This window comes from Sparus aurata, chromosome 17 (assembly GCF_900880675.1).
Source record: "Sparus aurata chromosome 17, fSpaAur1.1, whole genome shotgun sequence".
Lineage (NCBI taxonomy): Eukaryota > Metazoa > Chordata > Actinopteri > Spariformes > Sparidae > Sparus > Sparus aurata.
The window spans coordinates 12789445-12811677 of NC_044203.1; the positions used below are offsets into that span (position 1 = coordinate 12789445).

Consider the following 22233-nt stretch of genomic DNA (forward strand, 5'->3'; position numbering starts at 1 on the left):
AAAAGACTTGAAATGAGTGGAGCGCTTCACTGCAGCGGAGCAGGTGTAGCGAGCTGCCGAAATGACTTTGTCACAGAGGGGAAAAAACGAATGAAGAGTACATCTAAAACCAATGATGGGTTTGAGATCATTCCCTTTCACACTCTTCTGCCACAACCTGACGAGGAAGCACAGGACGAGAGAGAGAGAGAGAGAGAGAGAGAGAGAGAGAGAGAGAGAGAGAGAGAGAGAGAGAGAGAGAGAGAGAGAGAGAGGGAGGGATGTAGAGAGAGAGGGAGGGAGAGAGAGATGGAGATGTGCAACGCCAGCCAAAACTTTTTCAATTTCACCGACAATTTCCTGTGTAATTACTGATGTGGTATGATGGTGTTTTAATGACAGGGACCTGCCAGTGACAGTGACATTGTGTGTATGTGTGTGAGAGACAGTGTGCGTGTGTGTATGTGTGTTGGGGGAGAGATCTAGCTGGGCCTGTTGATGATGGCAGAGTGATGAGATGGAGCCATGCTGTGGAGATTAGACCTGTCTGCCCTCCACCTCTCCCACCCACCCTCCAAACACACACACATGCACGCTCGACACACACGCACGCACACACGCGCGCACACACACACACACACACAAAGCTTGTAGCATTAACGTCGCCCCCCCATCCCTCCAAACTACCCTACAATGCCACCTGCTTTCTCACCATCACACTCACTCACTTATATACCCCCCACATGCCCCATCCTACCCCCACCTATCAACCCCCTGATCATCAGTGCCATGGTGGCAGCCATCAGCGCCACCAACCGTGGGCTGGTCAATGAGCCGGTACCTGTAGTCGCACCAGGGGCAGCGGTATGGTTTCTCCCCGGTGTGAACACGTTTGTGCCGCGATAGGTGGGACTGCGTGGTGGAGGCGAAGTTGCACAGCTTACATTTGAAGGGTCTCTCTCCTGTTGAGTGAAAAGATAAGTGACAGACAACTAAACATGAGATCGAGATGACATCAGTGTTTTCATTGATAAACACGCACAGACACAATATGGCGGACTCCATGAAAGAGGACAGGCTTCCTCGTTAGCTATAGAAGGCTCATTCTATCGTTACGAAAACAACAATTCTTTGTTTCAGATGATTTTACACTAATAAAAAACATATCTATTAATATCTCATTCCATTTCTGCCAATAGATCCCCTAAATCCTACACACTGGACCTTTCATTGTTCATAATGCTGTGTGGGATTCATTTGGAGACCAATTAATGACAAAAACAAAGTTGGCAAAAAGATACTTTTCTGACAAAACAGGGCTATTAATAGTTGAAATCTACTGTTTAACTAGAAAAGCTACATTATCTGACAAAGATGTAAAGTGTGCTTGCTCATAACACTAGAGTTACAAACGTTTGTATCTATTGAAGTATTGAAATGACTTGAAGAGCTGAAATTTCAAATTAATCAAAAGCTGGTGGTGGATTTCCACAGGCACAGACAACCCTACACAGGTGAACGTCCTGGGTACGGACATTGAGATGGTGACATCTTACAAGTACCTGGGAGTTCACCTGAACAATAAGCTGGACTGGACTGACCACACTGCAGCGACATACAAGTAAGGTCAGAGCAGACTCCATCTGCTGAGGAAGCTCAGGCATTAGCTATGGAGTAGTCTGCTGGAGCAGCAGCATCTCGGCAGCAGGAAGGAAGAGACTGGATAAACTTATAAAGAAGGCCAGCTCCATCCTGGGATGCCCTCTTGACCCAGTGCAGGTGGTGTGAGAGAGCAGGATGATGGACAAGCTGTCATCGCTGCTGGTGCAGGAGTCCCGCCCCCTGCAGGTCACTATCACAGCACTGGGCAGCTCGTTCAGCAACAGACTGATACACCCCAAGTGTGTGAAGGAGAAGTATCGCAGGTCCTTCCTTCCTGCTGCTGTCAGACTGTACAACCAGCACTGCTCCCAGTAGACCTCACATGTGTACTATGTCATAGAAAACTCAACAGATAACCCATTTCTTGTTGTTTTGCATTAACTGGAGAATAGTTTTTCTATTCTATTCTATATTTTTTCTATTTCCATTCTATTTCTTACCTTTTTATTATATTCTTTATTTTTTACTATTATTATTGCTTATTACAATGTTACTGTCCTTTGGCTGCTGTGATGAATACATTTTCCCCGTTTACAGGAAATTCTGATTCTGATTCTGATACAAGTTGATCATATAGTTTACACATACTACCTACAAGCTACCTATTAAAACACACCTGATATGTCTAGTTGGTTGGAAACATTTTTCTAAGACAGGGCTTTCCCTCTGAGGTCTTGATAAAAGCGTAAACTTTTGTTAAACAATCAGTGAATTCAAAGAAGCAAAATATTAGCTGTTCCTCAATTTTGCCTTCCATGTATGGCTGGCTACATCGCTTCTATTAGCCACTCGGGTATTTGTTTCAGAGCACAGAGTGAGCCTGCCAAGCCGATATGGTATCATTACGGTGTACTGTCAACAGTATAAGGAAAATATGCTGTGTTAAAATTGTGATCTCACCAGAGACAGTTCATCTGTCTGTCAGCAGGATATGTTTATTACTTATAAATGCATTTCTATGAAATATAATGAGTTAGATTTTAATGGAAAACCAGATGGGAGATTTCTATCATTAGAAGATGGATAATTACCATATTTGACGCATTGCCATTAATCTTACAGAAAAAGAGACTTGATTCTAAATTGTAAATCCACGCTCCACAGGGTCAACGTATCAATTTAACTTAAAACTAAAATGGCAGGACTGATGCCTGAATGTGTAACAGCAAGTTGGAACATTGTTCGTAGCTGGCAGACGTTTGTACTTATAATTATTCTTTATTTCAAATGGCAGACTGAAGTAGTGAGGGAGTATTTCACTCCACAACTTCAGGGATGTCAGCGTTGAAAACCTGCAATAAAATTTCACCCTGCTTCACAGAGCTGCTAACCCTGACATGGCAGTTGATTGACTCTTGCAATGTTCAGGGACATTTCCACACTGATAAGAATACCAGTAGACACTTAGTCCTTCTAAATTTAGGGAATACTTTAAGATTTTAAAAAGAGGCACGATGTTGTCTTTAGAAAACTTACACAACGGGAATGTTAGCGTTAGCAGTGGCCTTTAAAAATATGTCCAAGTCAAACTCTGACAAGAAAACTCTGCCAGACAGCGTGGACTCTTCATGTGCAGCTGTGTGACAACAGATTTGAATATGCAGCTAAATCTGTGGAATTGACATGTGTCAACACAGGAGAGGAGGATGGAAAATGGAGGTTTCGAGGGGAAATGGCAGAAAAAAAACTGAGGAGCAAACAAAATGAATTATGAAAACCTAAATGAATATTTATAACAGGATTCTTGATCCTTGGGCGCCTGCCAGACAACGGTTAAGAACAGTATTTGTTTCACTACCCCAATTTCCAAAAAAGCACTCGTTATTGACAGCCTATCTGAAAAATGCAATTTCCCTAAGCGACAGAATGACATGGTGAAATGATAACTGAAATTAAAAATCTCAGATTCAGTCAGCCATACTGGTACACATGCCTATCACTGACAGCAGCATGTCACACTGATGTGCCTCTGTGTGTGTGTATGTGTGTGTGTGTGTGTGTGTGAGTGTGTGTGTGTGAGTGTGTGAGAGACAGCAAACAGTTGCTAAAACTATGTGGAAAAAAACATTGCGGCGTCTCAGATCTTGAAGTGTCAATCACCATTCGAGATTATGAAGGTCCACGAATGCGACGGTCCGGGTGTGCGCTTAGATTACTCTACGGTGTGAGTTCAGGATGCGCGTGTCGCGGCTTACCTGTGTGTTGGCGCCTGTGTTTGGTGAGGGCGTGTCTCGTGCCACCGGCAAAACCACACAGGTCACACAGATACGACTTCTCTCCTGTGGAGACAGATTAAGAGAAGAGGAAAAGCAGTTGAACACTGACACTGAATTAACCCCAAGGACAACTGTGAAATCACCCAAAATGTCCATTGTTAACATCCACCACAGTTAACAGACTTTGACCTTGATCAGGTGCCTCCCATACTTGATGTAGTTGTGCGCAACCCCCGATTCTTTTCTCCATTTTCTCCAAATAAAAAATTGGCTTATTTAAACCTGTGTAATTGTCTATCCTGGGGGGGGGGGGTCCACGAGCCAAGGTAAGGCAGCCATGAGGTTCAATATGGCCTGCCAAATTTTTCAAGCAAATAAAAAATGTAAAAAATGAATACATTATAACAGGGTTCCTGCTGTTTAACTTGTTGTGAGGTAAAAATACTCTTCATCCATGTTCACTTAAAGCAGCTGTGAGTGTTGCCATCATTTGAGCTAACTTTCTGTCTGTTTGTGACTTAGCAATCTCCGCCCCGCTCACTACGTCACCACATGAGTGCACAGCAATCGCCAGACATGGCAGCAAACGGGAGGAACCTGCTCTCTGTGTCCACGAGCAGACAGGACTGCCACTTTGATGAGTTCTCTGTCGTGATTGGGTCCTGAAGTGGGCCTAAGTTTGGAAATCCATAATGATAACTGATAGAAGCAATAGCCACAGCCACAAGAATATGTTTTAACAAAGAAAAAATGTGTTTTATTGGACTTTAATGATTCCAATGTCCTTTTGGAAATGAGCCTGTCAGTAATAATTATCTAGAGTTCTTGAAAGCCAATGCCAAAACAGGATATTTCCTGATGCTGAAACTGTAAAAAGACATAAAAACCTTGACAGGGTTGTTCATTCCGATTGAGCTCATTAAATTAAATTAAAAGACAACATGTTTATATTTTTCACATGTATGACGTGCAACCTACATGTTGATCAAGCGTATTATGACACTGCAAATGAAAACAATATCATCAATAATGAAATAAGCTACTGCGACTGCTGGAATCCTTCATGAGCAAGTAAAGTGAAACACAACTCATGACATTTGTCTTATTTCAGCTGTTTTCACTCTCTGTGCCTCAGTATAATTAATCCATCACTGACACTTTTTAATTGTAAAGTTGCACTGGCATAACAAAACAAATGCAATCAAATGGTATCACAACCTCACATATTGTGAGCCGGCAAAGAGCGACTGTAGTGGATTTAGGAAAATACATGAATCCTTTGAGTTATCCCAGTCTTCACTCAGAACTACTGCCGAGGCGCCATTGAGCAAGGATGTGAGAGCTCGAGTAGAGACAAAGAAAAAAAAGGAAATGTATTAATGGATTTGGAGAAATGTGTGAAGGAGGAGGAAGGCAAAAAGCGAGAAAAAGGAAAAGACAGACGGAACAGATGAGCAGCGGGTCTTGTTGGCTAACAGATGAGCCAAGCAGAAGTCACAGATCACTAGTGTATATCCATCAGAGCTCTCACAGCTAACTAATTCCTCCAATCAGATGGATCCGTGTAAATATGTCAAATGGGGGACGGGAAATTGCCAGTGTGGTTTATTGACTGTGATAAAATCTGAAAAGCACCGCTGAACATAATTACATACTTGTCAGAGCCATAAAAATTAGCTTTATTATCAATGGGATGGTTTTGTACAACTTCATTTGGGGGCGATGCCTTCCAGATGGGGAGCGTGGAGAGCTTTTTTACACTCCTCCTCTCTCCCCTGCATCTGGCTCTGTCATTAACAGCATGATGGTCTCCCTCTCTCTCTCTTTCTCTCTGCCAGTGCACACAGGCAGTCACACACTCCTGCGCACACATTTGCGATAAGACTCACTCAGGGAATCACATGCATGTGCACATACAAACACGTTTAAAGGATGGACACAGATGTGCATCCGAATGCGCACACGCACACACACACACACGTGCAAAGATATTCAAACATATTGAAACGCAAATCAAACGGCATGTGGCGTGCTAGTAACACATTTCCACACGTGCGCATGTTGTGTGCCGGCACATACATTGACACACCGCAGGTACCACACACTCTAACATACAGACACAAGCCGCAACACTTAAATATTCATCTAAATGCTGATGTTGAACTCCAGCTCTTGCCACACACTGCTAACACATTTGGGTGACTCTTCCAGCTGGGCCTCAGTGGTGCTCTGCTCCTCTTCTGCACAGATAGCAGCTTTCACCGAGTCCGCAGAGACAAAGCAGCCTCAAGTTTCTTCTATTACACCCATTTAAAGCCACTCGACTGTGAGAAGAGTTTTAATGCAGTGCCACTTAGAGGGGAGAAAAACAGCCTTAAAAAAGGTGCATTCGTTAGCCAATTCATACAGGTTCACTTTGTAATCCCACTGCGAATGGCCTTTAAAGGAACAATGTTCTCATAGAAATAAATGTCCGTTCTGCTCCATCCTGTGGCCGCGTGAAATCACCCTTAACAAGTAACTGTTCTAAACACCTGATGTCTGATGCTTCTGGCAAAACAGTATAGCTGAATTTGAAAATGTAATAGTTTTGGCTGCAAACTGCGTTGTACAAAGGGAGAAAGAAGACATCCCAGAGGCTGACAGGTGCAAAATGGTATTATTATATATTGATGTTTAAAGGTTTACACCACCCGTCTCAATCTGACAAAAAAATAAAAAATAAAAACTTTTTCCAGTCACTTCTGGTTGAGGTGGTTACACGATGCATTCTTATACTAAACTGGGCTATTGTTTCCCATTATCAGTGGAATATTAGGGTCCATGTAAACAAAGCTATTGATATCTTAAACTCCATCAAACTTTCTCAATATTTTTCAATAATCAAGTTAAAGTTTGAAAAAGACTGTTATCACATCTTGATTCAAATATGGCCGTATCTTGCTTGGTGCGCATAAGCACTTGAGCCCTGCCAACTTACAAATCAGTGAGAAAAGCGAAGGCATGAACACACCTACAGAAATATGTCATGCGAATTATCCGAGACCGTTCAGACTCTGCCAGATAATTCTGTGTTCATGTAGGACCCCATGTGTTGAGAGAACTAGATTTCAGAGTTTTTGACGCAAAACGAAGCAACAAAAACTCTTCTTCACTCCTGTGTCTCTAAACTCTAGAATAGTAACTGAGGATCTGGTCAGACCTTTTCTATCAGAAAAACAGCGCCGGTCCCTCCTCCCGGCCTCCCCTCCTCTCCTCCCTCCCTCTCCTTCCATCTCTCATTACGCCCAACGCTACAAGACCCCACCACAGAAAAATCCATAGCCATCGATCCCTGCGCCCAGCCGCGGTCGCCACAATTATTCTTGAGGAGGAAACGTTGGCGATAAATTACATGTGTGCTTTTCATCTGCTGTTCTGCGGCGGTGAGCCCTTGGAGGACCTGGGTGGGGACGGCGAGGTGGGGCAGCAGACGAGTGACATGCTGTCAACACTGGAGGATCTGAAGCAGCACGGAAGCCCCCCCCCCCCCCAACCCACAACACAGCCCTGCATTGACTTCAGTCATTCCTGATTCACATTGACCTCTGCCTTTTATCGGTACACGGATAACGCTTAACCCTGACCTTAAACTTTATCCTGACGTAATATTAACCCTAAAACCATGGTTACCAGCTCTTACCTGATCTGGGGGTTAGGGTCACATCAATCCTCAAGCCAAAAAACGACTGCGTGACCCAGTGCACCCGAAAGTCTGCTTCCAGATAAGAAAATGCCCTAAAAACTACATTTTCCTGCTAATGTGCAGTGAGAGCCCTTAAACTTTTTTTTGGCAATTTGAATATCAGCTCATCGCTTCTCTTTTGTTCCCATGATACACCTCAGCCCTCCACCCCTCACTTGAATTAAATATTCCTTATTGCGAGACAATAAAAGAACTTTGAAGTCAAAATATACAACCTCTCTTTGCATGTGTGTGTGAATTTATATATATATATGTATGTGTGCGTGTGTGTGTGTGTGCATGTGTGTGCGTGTGTATGTGTGTGTGTTTTAAATAACCCCGGAGGCGTCTGCATGCAGCTATAATTGCCTCCCTCATTAGTTATGTTTTAGCAGGAGCGAATGGGAGGGCAATTAATTTTACCGCTTAATTTTTGACACGGAATCCGCTGCTGTATTGATGTGCTCGCCATTTTGGGTCTCATTTTTCAGGGAAATTAATTGACAAAGTGCGAAGATTTATCAGCATATCGCCAGATTAAGCGACAAACTGAAGCAATGAGGAAATCAATTGTGGCCCTGTCGCTGTGCTCAACCCTCCTCGAGCCCCCCTCCCCTCCCTCCTCGCTCCCCACAACGCCCAGGAGCCTGGGAAAAGCTGGGTGGGTCAGACGCGGTGCACTTATTTATTTATTTGAGTCGCTCATTCATCAGCCGTTACAAATGACCCTGGCGGCTGACGACCACTGAATCCCCCCCAACCCCCGCCCTCCTCCCGCTGCCTCAGACACGACTGGTGTATGAGGAGGGAGTGATTAACATAAAAAACACACAAATCAGGGAGGAACAATGAATCCCGTTAGAGGCAGGAGAAGGAGAGCAGAGGTGTTAAGTTTTTTTTTTCTCTTTTTTGAGGAGGGGGGGCTCGCGCATGTCACAGCAAGCAGCTCAATCCACAGGATGATAAAATTTGACAATTTCCATTAGAGACTTATATTTTTCCCCCTCTGACTACGATGTAGTTAAGGGTGCAAATACACAACATATACGTTGTTGAGTTTGCTTTTATCAAGTGTTTACAGCTTAACTGACTACTTGCAAAGCCCCGTCTCCTTATTGTTGCTAAGCCTGTCAAGCTTCCCACTTTCACATGGAACGTATCCAGTTTAAAACGACAATGGAGGCAAATTAACCACGAGAAATTTTCAGTCAATTATAAAAACAAAAAAAAACCACTTATAATGCTTGGATCTCAGACAGAGGAAGATAAAAGCAGGCTTCTCTAACTTTAGCCAGCAACCATCAGTTTGTTGGCTACAATGACAACTGTTGCCTGTTCGTCTCTCAACCGCTCCTTTGTCAAAGTTTACGACCCTGTAAGAGTCTTTCACTTGATGCACTTGATAGCTACATACACGGTAACAGAGCAGACAAACACACTGTTAGATTAATTTCGGACATTTTTGTTTTTTTTGTTTCATGGGGCTCGGGGTTCTCTTGCTACAGTCTAGTTTTCACCACCTCAATAAACGTCCAAGGCTTGACAGGTCTGCTGGGCAAACGTATTTCTTTTGTATGTACATCACTTTTTGAATATGCACATTTCTGTGATTACCGTTTCCTAACTTACTGGTACATTGTATCGGAGGTCAGCCTAAGATCAATCTGTCTCGTGGTGTTCCAGCGTGAGATCACGACACTGACTGCTCCACTGAAGGATTAGAAATGTGATTTTCAGGGATTATGAGCCACTTACACACACTTGACCAGGACTAACTCACTCCAAACTTGCAACTCTGATGAAGTTCTTGGTAGAGGGATACCGCTTTGAGTTTTTCTTCACTCGGAATTTTACAGTTCCAACAAATGAGCTGGATATGTGTATCATTAGACTCAACTGCAGTACAAACTCCCCAGTTAGTCATCGTCCTGCAAGCCCGTACATAACCCACACACCCGCGCACACACATACACACACACACACACACACACTGTAACTCACATCCCCTCCATTACTGACTGCTCTGTTCCCTGGAAAGATTAGCTCAACTTTAAAATCTCCTACTTATTTTATTAGTATTGCATCTTAGTGCCGTGAAGGAGCAGATTTATAACCTTTAAACAGATCACACGCATGCAGATAATATTTCAGTGTGTCAGGTTGGCTGCTGGAATGTGATTGCAATGATTGTGTAGCTCTAGCTAACCGTCCAACCCTGCACCAATTACAACCCGGCGAAGGAGAGTCGGGGGGTCACGCTAGAGCAAATTGTGTTAGATTTTCTTTTTTTTTGGGGGGGGTGTCGCTAATCAAGTCAGGTCTTGTAGCTCACTAAAATGAGGTTGTTTCAGGTTCAATCTTAATTTCCCTATTTTCACATGTTCATACTTGGTCACCCTTGATCTTTCAGGCTGTCTTGTTTTCGCACTTTCCTGCTTCGATCTCAATCACTTCACTCACTCTCTTCAAGTCTGTGTTTCTTCCTGCCAAATTCACACAAAGACATGCACGCACAACGCCGCCGCCGCTGCCACCGCCGCCGCCGCCGCCGCCACCACACGCCTCTCCAGGTGACAGCTAGGTGACAGTGTGACAGCAGCCGCCTGATGGGGAATGATGAGGGCTGGAAACAAATGAAAATAAAACGTCTAATTATGTCAGAGGCGCCTTGACGTTACATCACTGTTAAAACACATTTAAAATAACATCCAGCAAGTCTTACACTCAGCGCACGCACACAAGCACACGCGCACACACACACACACACGGACGAATGCACGGGCACACACACACACATACGCACGCACACACACAGCAGGCACCCGTGACGGATGGAGGGCTCTCCTGCAAGCGCTCAGTCAGGCTGTCAGGCCACTGGCTGCTGCTGCTTCTGTCATTGACTTAAAAGGGCATCAAGGAGCTGTGTGTGGGACATTACTGAGGCCGAGGGGAAACTGCTGGGCTGCAGCATAAAGACACTTTCAGAGAGGCTGACTTGGGCTCCTATCGAGGGGCTATTATTCAAGACAGTATCCTCCCACCGCCCACCGCACCATCTGTCTATCCAAAGTTTTTAGTAAGTAAAAAAACATGACTCAGTACAGTCCCACAGTGTACTGAACTGTACCTACAGAAATGAAAGGATGGAAAGAAAGGGCACTGCATAGACAAAAAAAGACGAGAAAAATATCCACTGATTTATGCTCTCAGACAGCTCCAGTACCAGTGTACCGGTGATGAACAACGAGTGAAAACTAGCCAGTTGGTGATTATTACATTGGTTTGTCCCGAAGCTCTACAGTTCACATTTAAATATTAGATTTAATTAAGGTGAGAGAAGAGAGTAAAATACATGTATCTCCTGCATTTGTAGTTGCATCAATAACAGTCACAAGATACGAGAGAAAAACTGAGCTTTTGAAATAAAACTACGACAGCTACAAGCCATTGAAAATTTGATCTTATCTAAGATCTAATAAAACCGTAATATGATCTTTTTTCAATCAAAGCAGAATAATCAAACATCACAACCACTAAAATTATGTGTTGTGGTCAAGACCACCTAAACTGAGACCAAGTTAAAGGAGAACTTCGGTCGATTTAAACATGCAGCTTCATTGCTCAAGCTACCCTTGACTTGCGAGTACCGAAGACGCGAACAAATTTGGTCCAGCCATTACAGAGCTCCGTGAACGGAGATGTAGCATTGAACGCTAACTGCATGGGGTCAGAACTTCACACTGTGTTTTAAGCATCTTAACATGCTCCACATCTCACACCAGAAGTTATGCAACATCAGCAGACACCTTAGCACACAGCACTGTAGCGTGTATGACTCAAACTGAATAAAAAAGTAGTTAAAATAGTGTGTTTGTGCAAGCAGCTACTTACCTGTTTGTTGACATCCGTGTGTTCCGGTAGCTAGACCAAACTAGTCAATCCGTCGAGCGTGCACTTACTCCCTCACTGGCGGAGACGGAAACGTATTCCAGCATTTTCGTGTGTATGTTCATAATGTACCTGTCCATGTTACAACCTGTCATGAGCCATGAGCCTTACAATAGCCTGTTAAGCCTGTTAAGTGCACACTCGGTGGATACGCTAGTTGGGTCTAGCTACCGGAAGACGCGGATGTCAACAAACAGGTAAGTAGCTCCTTGCACAAACACACTGTTTTAACTACTTTTTTACTCATTTTGAGTCATACACGCTACAGTGCTGTGTGCTAAGGTGTCTGCTGATGTTGCATAACTTCTGGTGTGAGATGTGGAGCATGTTAAGATGCTTAAAACACAGCGTGAAGTTCTGACCCCATGCAGTTAGCGTTCAATGCTACATCTCCGTTCACGGAGCTCTGTAATGGCTGGACCAAATTTGTTCGCGTCTTTCGTACTCGCAAGTCAAGGGTAGCTTGAGCAATGAAGCTGCATGTTTAAATCGACCGAAGTTCTCCTTTAAGACCAAGATCAAGGCAGATAAAGGCAGAGTCAAGACCGAGACCAGAGTGTACCAAGACCAGGATGAGACGAGACTCTGAGGTGTTCAGACCGAGTCCAAGACCAAGACCAGACCAGCACCAGTCTCATACTGACACACGTACGCTAGAATGTGGAACATTCTAACCATAGGCACTCCTCAAAATCATCTGATATATCCACATTCCCATATAAGCAGAGACAACAAGATTCTCCTTTATTCACCTCTTTTTTGCCTTATACAGTATATACGTATGTGTGTATAAGAGTACCGTGACAAATGTATTGTTAAAGTAATCAAAGACGTACATTTTATCTGCGGGAAACATTATTTTTTTTATTATTTCTATGAGCAAATACAAACAAGCACTGAGGAGCTGAAATTAACTTAACCATCTTAATTGAACACCTTTTTCTAGTTTTACCATCCACCAACAAGTACCGTAATAATAATCATTTAATACAGTCATATCCCTACAGTTGTGGTCTCGAAATAAATCCCAGAGGCCTTTTTATCTGAGAGCAAGACAAGACCAAGTAAAAATGTGTTTGATTCCGAGACCAGGACCTTCTCAAAGTGTACTTGAGACCAATTTTAAAACCAACACTACCAAAATGTAGGTGAATTTGCCGCTTTTATCTAGTTTTTAAATCACAGATGAACACACTGGACCGGTTTGATGTGGGAAAACACACTCCTGAGGATCAGATGGATTTGATGAACACACACTTGATGACCAGCTGGGTTTGGAGAACACACACACTTGTTGACCAGATGGATTTTGAGGAAATACACATGACAACCAGTTGGAATGTGGGGAATACACACACTACCTCAACTCCCTCATCAAGAAAACCCTCCAAGTGTGGAGGATGGCAGAAAACAAAAACAAACATTAATTCCAAACATCTTTTTCCTTTTTCTCTCTTTGGCTATTAATTGTCTCTATTCAAATATAATTGGCTGATATAACATTCATATAATTGTGATGCCGGGATCAGGACGTAAGGGTTTAACCATCTAACAAGAGTGTCTGCGTTGCAAGGCCGCCAAGAACTAGTTCTCGACTTTCTCTGGATGTTGAAAATCAGTACAGATGGACAAGTCAGGGCAATTATCGGCCAAAAACGTGTGGATATTTTTTCCAAACAAAGCTGTGAAGATTCATAATTAATGTGAGATTTTCACAGTTAACACATAAACTTCATTTTGTTAAACAGTCTACGGGCTAAAGAGGAATGAAAAAGTACATTATGTCTGATCCAAGTATAGTCTTAATAAATAACCTTCTGTCTCTCACTCTTAAAAAAAACAAAAACTGTAAAAAAAAAAAAAGAAAAAAGAAAAAAAAAAAGAGGCAAAACTCGTGAATTTCTGCGGTTTCGTGTGTCAGTCGATGTGTCGCAGCACTAACAGTTTGTGGCGCAGGTTACGGCTCGCAGTGTCTCTCACCAGTGTGCGTCCTGTAGTGGTCCTTCATGGCTGACAGGTTGAGGAAGGCGTAGTGGCAGGATGGCCAGGCGCACTTGTACGGCTTCTCCCCACTGTGCAGTTTCATGTGGTTGTTCAGGGCCCATTTTTCACTGAAGGAGCGGTCGCACAAGTCGCATTCAAACTTCCTGCAGGTGAAGAACGGAGGCAGAGGGGAATGGGGAGGAGGAGGAGGAGGAGGAGGGGGAAAAAAACGAAGAGTTATTTACTGATCCCAAAGCTGACGTAAAATGCTGGACAATCTACCCTGTGAGAAGGGAAATGGAGGTTGCTGGGTACTCGTGCACGCATGCACCCACAGAGTGCGGGGCCTTATGGCCGCGCGCTATACATCTACACCCAAACACACACACATACACACACAATGCAGTTGGCTGCTGGTGTGTCATGTCTGTATAAGCAGGCATTGATTTTTCTGTCCTGGCCTGCCACCTCCACCATTTATTCTCTGCTTTGCACCAGGGCCCAGAGGACTAGAGAAATTCTGTTACAGTCCACACACACTCACACACGCACACACACACACACATACACACCCCGCAGGGCCAGTGGGGAGAATAGAGTTCACCTGTCCAGCGTCCCTGACCACTTAGCCGGGGCTAAATGAACAGTTAGCAACATTTTACCTCCCGCCTCTCTCTTAAGGCTCCTGTATCCGAGCTTCCCTCCATCTTAACTTCTCCGCAAAAGCACGTCCCTCTAATCTTTGCTCACATAATCGACTTCAGCAACTCGCTCTGCTTCAGATAGTCAGTATCAATCCAATAAATGCAAAAACAAAAAGGTTGATTAATCACGCATCGTTTTGTTGCATGGAGCCAAAATGCCGCTTTTGATACTGGGACAAAAATGTGACTATGCCTGCCGTTATTTCTTTACTCTGGACATCTGTCTATTCTTCCCGCTACCGCCTACCACCCGACCAAAGCTGTGTTGTTTTTTTTTGTTTTTTGTGTAGGACGTTTGCACCTATATTCATCTGCTGTGTTATTAGGCTTCAGGAGACACACACACACGAGCAGAAAACAATGTAAAAACGCCCGTGCTTGAATTAATCTTTACCCCCGCGCTATAATTTAGGCGCAGAATGACTAATGTGCGAGTCATAAACAAATGAAGTCGGGTTTTGGGGAGCATTCGTCTTGCAGCGAGGGCCATGTTATTTTAGGGAGGGCGGCTGTCTTTAAGTCCTGATTGTGTCGCTTAATCCCCGTGGTATCTGTTTCATAGCGAGCAGCATGACACTCACCTGAACAAATAATGACTCCAAGCAGCATGTAGCATGTGTCTGAATCAATAATTCAAACTCATACATCTTCCTTACTGGAAGAAGGGGGTGGGGGGGGGCAAAGGAGAATGAGAGGGAGGCAGGGAGAAGAGAGAAAGGAGGGAATTAAAGATGGGGAGGTGGGGAGAGGAGGGAGAGATAGAAAGGAAAAATGTGTCCTGGCTTCCGTATCAATCTATATGTTCCACGAAGATGAATCTAAACGTGATATGGATGTCATCCCGCGCCAGTTGAGAGGACATTTTAAGCTCACTTACCAGGAAGGATGGAGCAGCGTTTAAAATGGCGCCTTTATCACCTGGCTCTAAGCTCAAACGCATACTTAAACAGGCCTGTTTTCCCTCCCGTTCCCATCAAGCGACTTGGCAGCGACTTTATTTGACCACCAGATGTACGTCTGCATCTGTATTGCCTTCCCCTTCCTTCCTCCCTGCGGTATTTATAGAACAGCTCGTCGCCCGTGCCACCGTGGGAGAGGTAAATAAGATGAGTGAAGAGATGCTATCTTTTATTGTAAGCATTATGCACAACACTCCTGCTTTATGAGCTAAACGGGCCATTGTTTATCACAGGGCGTAATCGCAAAGTCAGGCAGGCAGGCAGGCAGGCAGGCCTTGACGTGGGCACGCGGCATGCTGGGATGGAGGGAAAAATGAGAGAGAGAGAGAGAGAGAGAGAGAGAGAGAGAGAGAGGAAAAAAAGGCATGAGGAGAGGAGAGGAGAGAAGATGGAGGAGTCAGGGCTGGCAGAGTTGACTATCAGTGGGGGTTTTGTAAGGATGAGAGGAGGGTTTGCGTCTGTTTTTATGGGATCAGATGGAGCGCTTTGATCTTGTCCCCGCATGTCAGATCCCGTCACGATCCACCGTCTCGCCCATACATATGCATACTGCCTCTAAACAGCCAGGCACCATGCAAAACACACCAAAGGTAGGAGGACGAGGGGTGAGAGAGAGAGAGAAGAGAGAGAGAGAGAGAGAGAGAGAGAGAGAGAGAGAGAGGCAGAGCACGAGAGAGAAAGAGCGAGAGAGAGGTTGAGGGAATTTGTGTATGCATGTGCAGTTATGCGTGTGTCTAGAAGAGGGAGAAAGGGAGGGAGACGGAGGGAGAGAGAGAGAGAGAAAGAGAGAGAGACGGACAGAAGTAAGAGAGAGAAGGAGAGGTCTGCCAATGTAAAATATTGAAGACTTATAATGCATGCTGGAACTGAATTTTAACACACAAAACAACCACAATTAATTCAGAAATGCTGCCAGAGCATTTCAGATTCAGCATCGCCTGAGAAAGTTCTGAAAGTCGGAATTTTTAGGATTTCAGGGATGGCAAGTTTAGGGTCCACGGCTTCTAACTGTACGTAATGAAGCAGAGGAAGTAGGACATGCTGTCAAACCCACACACGCACGAATGTGGAACTATAACATCAATCTGCTGATAGTGGGAGAGATTCTGGACAATAAAACACAATACAGAGACACATGAGAATCAGTGTTCTGACCTTCCTCAGGCAACAAAAACAAAAAAAACATATGAGGGGAATTAGATGGACATAAAATGGCTCCTGATGTCACAATAACTTTCGCATGTGCTTCACAAAAAGATATATAAAATGCATTAATATGAGGTATAACTCTGTCTCTCTCGTATGAGTACTTGCCTGAGGAAGACGATGTGTTGGGTTGGGTTGGGTTTAAAAATAACTGGTCTCATTGTGCGGGCACCTTTCTGGTGTATTAACGTACAGATTATAGGCAACTTTTTTTTAACGCTCAGAACTCTATTTATGGCGGTTCGTATTTTTTAGTGCACTAGAAAAGACCAAACCACAACAGAGGAACCACTAGTTAGAATCATACATATTATTTGGCTTTGACTGCTCCTTCGCCTTTCCCATTACTGTCGAGCTCTGATCAGCAGAGGCCACAGCGGGAACGGACTGTAAATCGTGAGCGAGTTCCATTTCCACTCATTACATCTCTGCTTTTCTTTTCTCCCGCATCTCTCCATCTCCTCCTCCCTTTCTCTTTCTCCCCCTCTGATCAAGCAGCAAGGCGACATGATTGACATCCCGTGCAGATTTATTCAAAGACCCAGGTGGGCCTCTTGCCTGTGCGTTCAGAAAGCCGCACGCTGCTGTGTCTATACTGTCACTCATTACCATATCTATACTGTGGTATGATCCTGTCATCAGTTCAGGCATATAGGGCTACTGTCAGAACATCACAGGCCACCACTGGCCTTAATTGTGATATAAATCCCTCTGGACTCACTGTACCTCTAACAGGGGTTGGGGAGAAGGAAAAAAAAAAAAAAAAAAAAACCTGACTCATTACCACACACTCACTATCGCCCCCAAGTGGGAAGGTGGCGCTTGTTGAGGCTGTAGTCATTTGTTCTGGAATAAAAAACTAAGCAACAGTGTGTTTGAAAAAGAGGCCAGTTCTGTAGACAAAAGAGATGAAAAGGGGATTTAAACTGAGAGAAAATGATGACTTTCTCTGACGTCGTCATAGCTCGGGGCTGTTCTGACACCCCTGCTCCCCCTGACCGACTGCGAGTTCGGTTTTAATGCCGCCGAGCAACGCACTAATTCAATTGGCATGTAAACAAACGGCATGTTTTTTTTTGTTTTTTCTTCTTTTTCGTTTTAATTGACTGGATTAATTGCGCTGGCCTTTTTTAGGACAGCTAAGGATTCCTTTCTCAGTTTTTTTTTCCCAGTGTCGTGTTGGCCGGTTCGGTGAGAGGAAATAATCCGCCCGATGCTCTCACACTGCAACACAAAGAGAGAGAGAGAGAGAGAGAGAGAGAGAGAAAGAGGGAGAGAAGGAGAGAGAGAGAGAGAGAGAGAGAGAGAGAGAGAGAGAGAGAGAGGGAGAGGGAGAGAGGCCGACTCTCGCCTCAAGCCAAACTGACACAAACAGACAACTTCAAAGTGAAGACTGTTGTTTATTTGGTGAAGGGAAAGAGGGGGGGAGAGAGGGAGGGGAAAAGGAGAGAAAATTTATCTGATATGCAACTGTCAGGAGAGCATTTTCACATGCAAAATAGCGAGTGAGTGAGAGAGATTACCTAGAGGGAGGAACATGACAGCATTCACTAGGGTCAGGATGGATCATCATCTTCAGCAACCCCCCCCCCCGCTCTCTCTCCATCTCCATCTCTCGCCTCTCTCTTTCTCCCTCCCTCCATCGCTCTATCTTTATCTCTCTCGCTCTCCGTTTCCCTCCCTCCTTCCTTCCGCTTTTTTTTCCCCTACTCTCCCTTTTTCCCCCCCTCTCATCCTGTTTTCAGACTCCATCACTCTGCACTTCGACAACCCGGCAGCTTAAATCCAGACTAAATTAGCTGAATGAAGATTAAATCATTTGGCCCTGAGCTCTCCAAGATATTGGGAGGAAGACTGAGTAAGCCTTAAATGGTGGCTGACTGGGTTCGGACCTATACATGTGTCTGAGGAGAGGCTCTTCCTTCAGTGGCAGTCAATTGAAACCTGATTAGAGGGGGGGGGTGTTGGGTAAAAAATGGGGAAAAGATTAAATTTCCGGGACAAGTGTTTCCTAAGTAAGGACGCTGGCTTCGTTATTTTTCGTTTGCGCGCACAATGTCGACCGACGACAGGCTTGTTTCCCGGCGTAAGATATCGAACAGGGCAACATCATCGCTCACGGCGCTTAGGAGAAATGCTTTCCAAAGCGCTGAAGTCACTGTGGTCTGCGGCTACTCAAATCAGTTTCCTGGGCGGTGCTGGTTTAACATTCAAGGAAACACAGGGCAACCCTCCCCGGCCTGCTGCAGTAGATACAACAACTGTACAAACTCCGCCGTGGAGGGAAGAGCGGGATCTCTCAGGGAACAAGTCCAAGAATTATCCCAACAGCAGGACATTTTAAAGTGAAATATCTATCGAGTTATATCATACTCAGGCCCGCAGGAGCGCACAGCCGGCATGTCATACAGAACAACAACTAAAACCTCCATGAAGAGGCCACATGTGTCTGCGGAGCGTTGTAGATGAACCTCCTCTGAGAGGACTGCCGCTGCATATGACTGCAGTATAAACAACAGCACACAACAGAGATGCTGCTGCTGATTTATGTTTACCTTCAATCCCAGGAGAAAGAGGGGGAGGAGAGAGAGAGAGAGAGAGAGAGTGGGGGAGAGGGAGAGGGAAAAAAAAAAAAAAAAGATAATGAAATAAATAATAAAAGACCAGGCCCATCAGATAAGCTCCTGTTTATCCCGCTGTAGGGCAAATACAAATTGTCAATTTAATGAACACGGTGGACGTGATGAAAGCGGGGTGAAGGAGCCTCCTGCCTGACAAACAATCAGGAAATGTTATCTTAATATTGTTGCGCTGTTATTCAGCCCATAACTTAGGGGGTTGGGGAGGAGAGGCCACGAGGAGAAGGAGGTGGCACGGAGGCGAGAGAGGAGCGACGGGGGAGCAGAGAGGCACAAAGGCCAGGTCCCTCTGTGGTGGCCCTGTTATTGCCTGTTTTTATTATGAGCCATAGCTCAACGGTCCCAAACACACTTTGAAGCGCACAGACCTGAATTTGAGCCTGGGAAGTGGGCGCTCACATACACACACCGACACACCCCTTGCGCACAATTCACCACACAAACTCTCTCTCATACACACACACACACACACACACACACACACACACACACACACATACATATGCAACATTAAATTAAAAGAAGTCATTTTTGCAAGAGTATGAAAAAACATGATTCAGAACAAAACAGCCCAAAACGATCTCCTTCTCTGAGTGTATGCGCAATCTGGTGTGATGTCTTGATTCCAGACTCAGTTAATTTAAAAGCTTAATAGGTTTTATGGATATCAGACTATTAATCAACAACAAAAACTGCAAATCAAGACCTCCAAAAAGCTTCCTGCTCAAATTGCCAGCCCCTGAAAAGCACTGGATATCTGATTTGTGTGACACGGTTCGGTCGAAGGCCTCTTCTCACCCCCCCCTCACCCTCCGACCATCCTTTAAACGGCACTTTAAAAAGTGTCCAGATGCTTCACAGCTCAAAGTTTTTTTTGTGTGCGTGTAAGTCTTTGAATTTAAAGCATCGCAATCTGAGCAGCCACCAAAATTAACTATTATCTCCATATTTATATATTGCCGGCACTAAATTGCGTCGGGAAGAATTACTATCAATATGAATATCTGCAACAATAACTCAGCCGCAGTGCTGAGGACAGGATGCTCTTTATCAGGCTTCTGATAGGCCTTAAATACAGCACAAGGCAGCCATATCAGAGCTTTTTCTCTCTAATATCAGGCCGCATTAGCACCTCGTAAATCAAATTACACTCCTAGAATTTCATTAGGCTCACCTGCCAGCGCTGCTGTGCTGCAGAAATATTTATGTTTTTATGCTGCGATTGTGTGCTCTAAGGTACACAAAAGGGAAGGAAGAGGGGGGCTGAGAGGGGAAAAAAAGCGTGATAAACCTAATTATCTTTTAAGAATACAGAGAAAATGTGTCATAAATTGCGGCGATCCTGAGGAGAGCTGGCGTTTTCCGAGCCTGTGGGGCTGAGAGTTGGGGGACAAGTCTGCTCTGCTGTTTACCATCTTTAACCGGGGCTAGACTCCCACAATCCAATTAGCGGCTCCCCCAAATTCGCTATAAACAGAAATCAAACAGGATGATGTATGACGCCGATCAGCGGGCCCTCAACGACGAGCTAATCTGATCAAGTGAAAAAGCAAGACTGCTAATAGTGTGAATACTTGTTCAAACTGGATCCAAATGTTATGATAGGAGTCTGTCTTTGTTATTTAATTACCTCAAAAAGCATTCCACGTTCCCATTTGTTTATTTGTTGTTGTTATTTGTAAGATTTTATTATCTGCATCATAAGCATCCCTGGTAGCTCTCGCTGAGCGCGAGCCGAGGCAGGGTTTTTTTATTTTTTCGGTAGGCTGCGGGAAGGGAACGCTGACATTCCCGTAATTTCTCTTCCCATCTGGAGCGGCCGGCTCTGGATGGCCGGGTGTCTGGATATGGATTTTGATTAGACACAAAGGGAAATGACTGAGCCAGTGACCGTAACGACAGCCACTTAATAAAAGGTACAGTCTATACATCAAAGAGCATCTAGCTGTAAATCATTCGGGCCTGTAACGACTCACATCCCCGTCCCATTACCGAGCCCCTAACAGGCCACTCATATTTACTCTCTGGGCCCCAATATCATTTTAGAATAATGAGCTTTGTCCCTTATCTAATTAACAGGGGCCCTAGGTTCATTTGTTTTTCTCCCCTCTCCTCTGTCTCTCGCTGAAATTAGGAAGCTGCCATATTGGTTTAACTCACAAATATTTAGTGCATTTCCTCCGTGGTATGACCGGTAAAAGTTATAACACAGATAGGGCGGCGGTGACTATTGTTGTATGTTGTGTGTAATTGCTGCAACTGGAGGCTGTTTATCCCGGGGTTTTGTGTGTGTGCATGAGTGTGTGCGGGTGTATGCGCTCCACTGGGCAGAAGTAAAAGACCAGGTCCATTCTCTCTCTTATTACTGGAATTGTAATTCAATGATCACCTTAGATCACACGCGTGCCATAAATCAGATAGGCTTGACAGAGGATGAAAAATTGTATTAATAATGTGAAACTTATTATACAGTCCCAAATGCTCCCTTGATAAATGACATTGTTTGGGCCTGACAATGATTGCATTTAAAACATTATTTCTGTTTTCTGCTGGTGTGTGTGTGTGTGTGTGTGTGTGTGTGTGTGTGTGTGTGTGTGTGTGTGTGCGCACTGCTGGACATAGCAGCGCTGGGTCTGCAGGGTGGGGAAGACACAGAGGTGGGGTTCCCGAGCTTCATAAAATATTCAAGATGTTTCCCACCCTTCTCTCCGGAGTCAGTGGGCAGGCGATGGCCATGGCAGTAATAGTATAAAATCTGTGTGTGTGTGTGTGTGTGTGTGTGTGTGTGTGTGTGTGTGTGTGCGGCCAGCGCGAGTGAAATGGCTGTTGGCTCACCGCAGCGCAAACACCCAAACCACAGAAAAGACCAGTGCACATCTTCAAGTCATAAAGCGCCATACTTGCAGTATTATCACGACGCATCCCAGTCAGATATTAGCAAATGTGAAGAACTGCAGAAAAGAGCTGCACTCCGCTGGTCACTTATGAACGAGTCTGCTCTCGCTTCGCTTTTCTCTTTTGAATAAATCATTGAAAGAAGAGTTTATTTTTCTTCATAACTCGATTCATACAAGAATGCTAATATAAGAAAATAAAGTCTAGACTCGGTTTGAGTAGAAACATGAAACCCTTTAAAGAAAACAAAGTGGAAAAAAGCCTGAGATTTGAAAGGAATACGGTGTCTGCTCTCTTTCTTTCTATGCTGGGTCAGAA

General features: G+C 44.4%; 1 protein-coding gene across 1 annotated transcript in view; it reads right to left on the reverse strand.

Annotated features, from left to right (window-relative positions):
• znf407 (zinc finger protein 407) overlaps window positions 1-22233 on the reverse strand; it is a 161063-nt gene that overhangs the window by 53110 nt on the left and 85720 nt on the right. Inside the window, exons 6-8 of the mRNA XM_030394872.1 lie at window positions 13510-13676; window positions 3837-3920; window positions 821-941 (exon numbers count right to left, since the gene is read on the reverse strand). Of these exons, the coding sequence (XP_030250732.1) occupies window positions 821-941; window positions 3837-3920; window positions 13510-13676 (372 nt within the window). The remainder of the gene's footprint in view (window positions 1-820; window positions 942-3836; window positions 3921-13509; window positions 13677-22233) is intronic.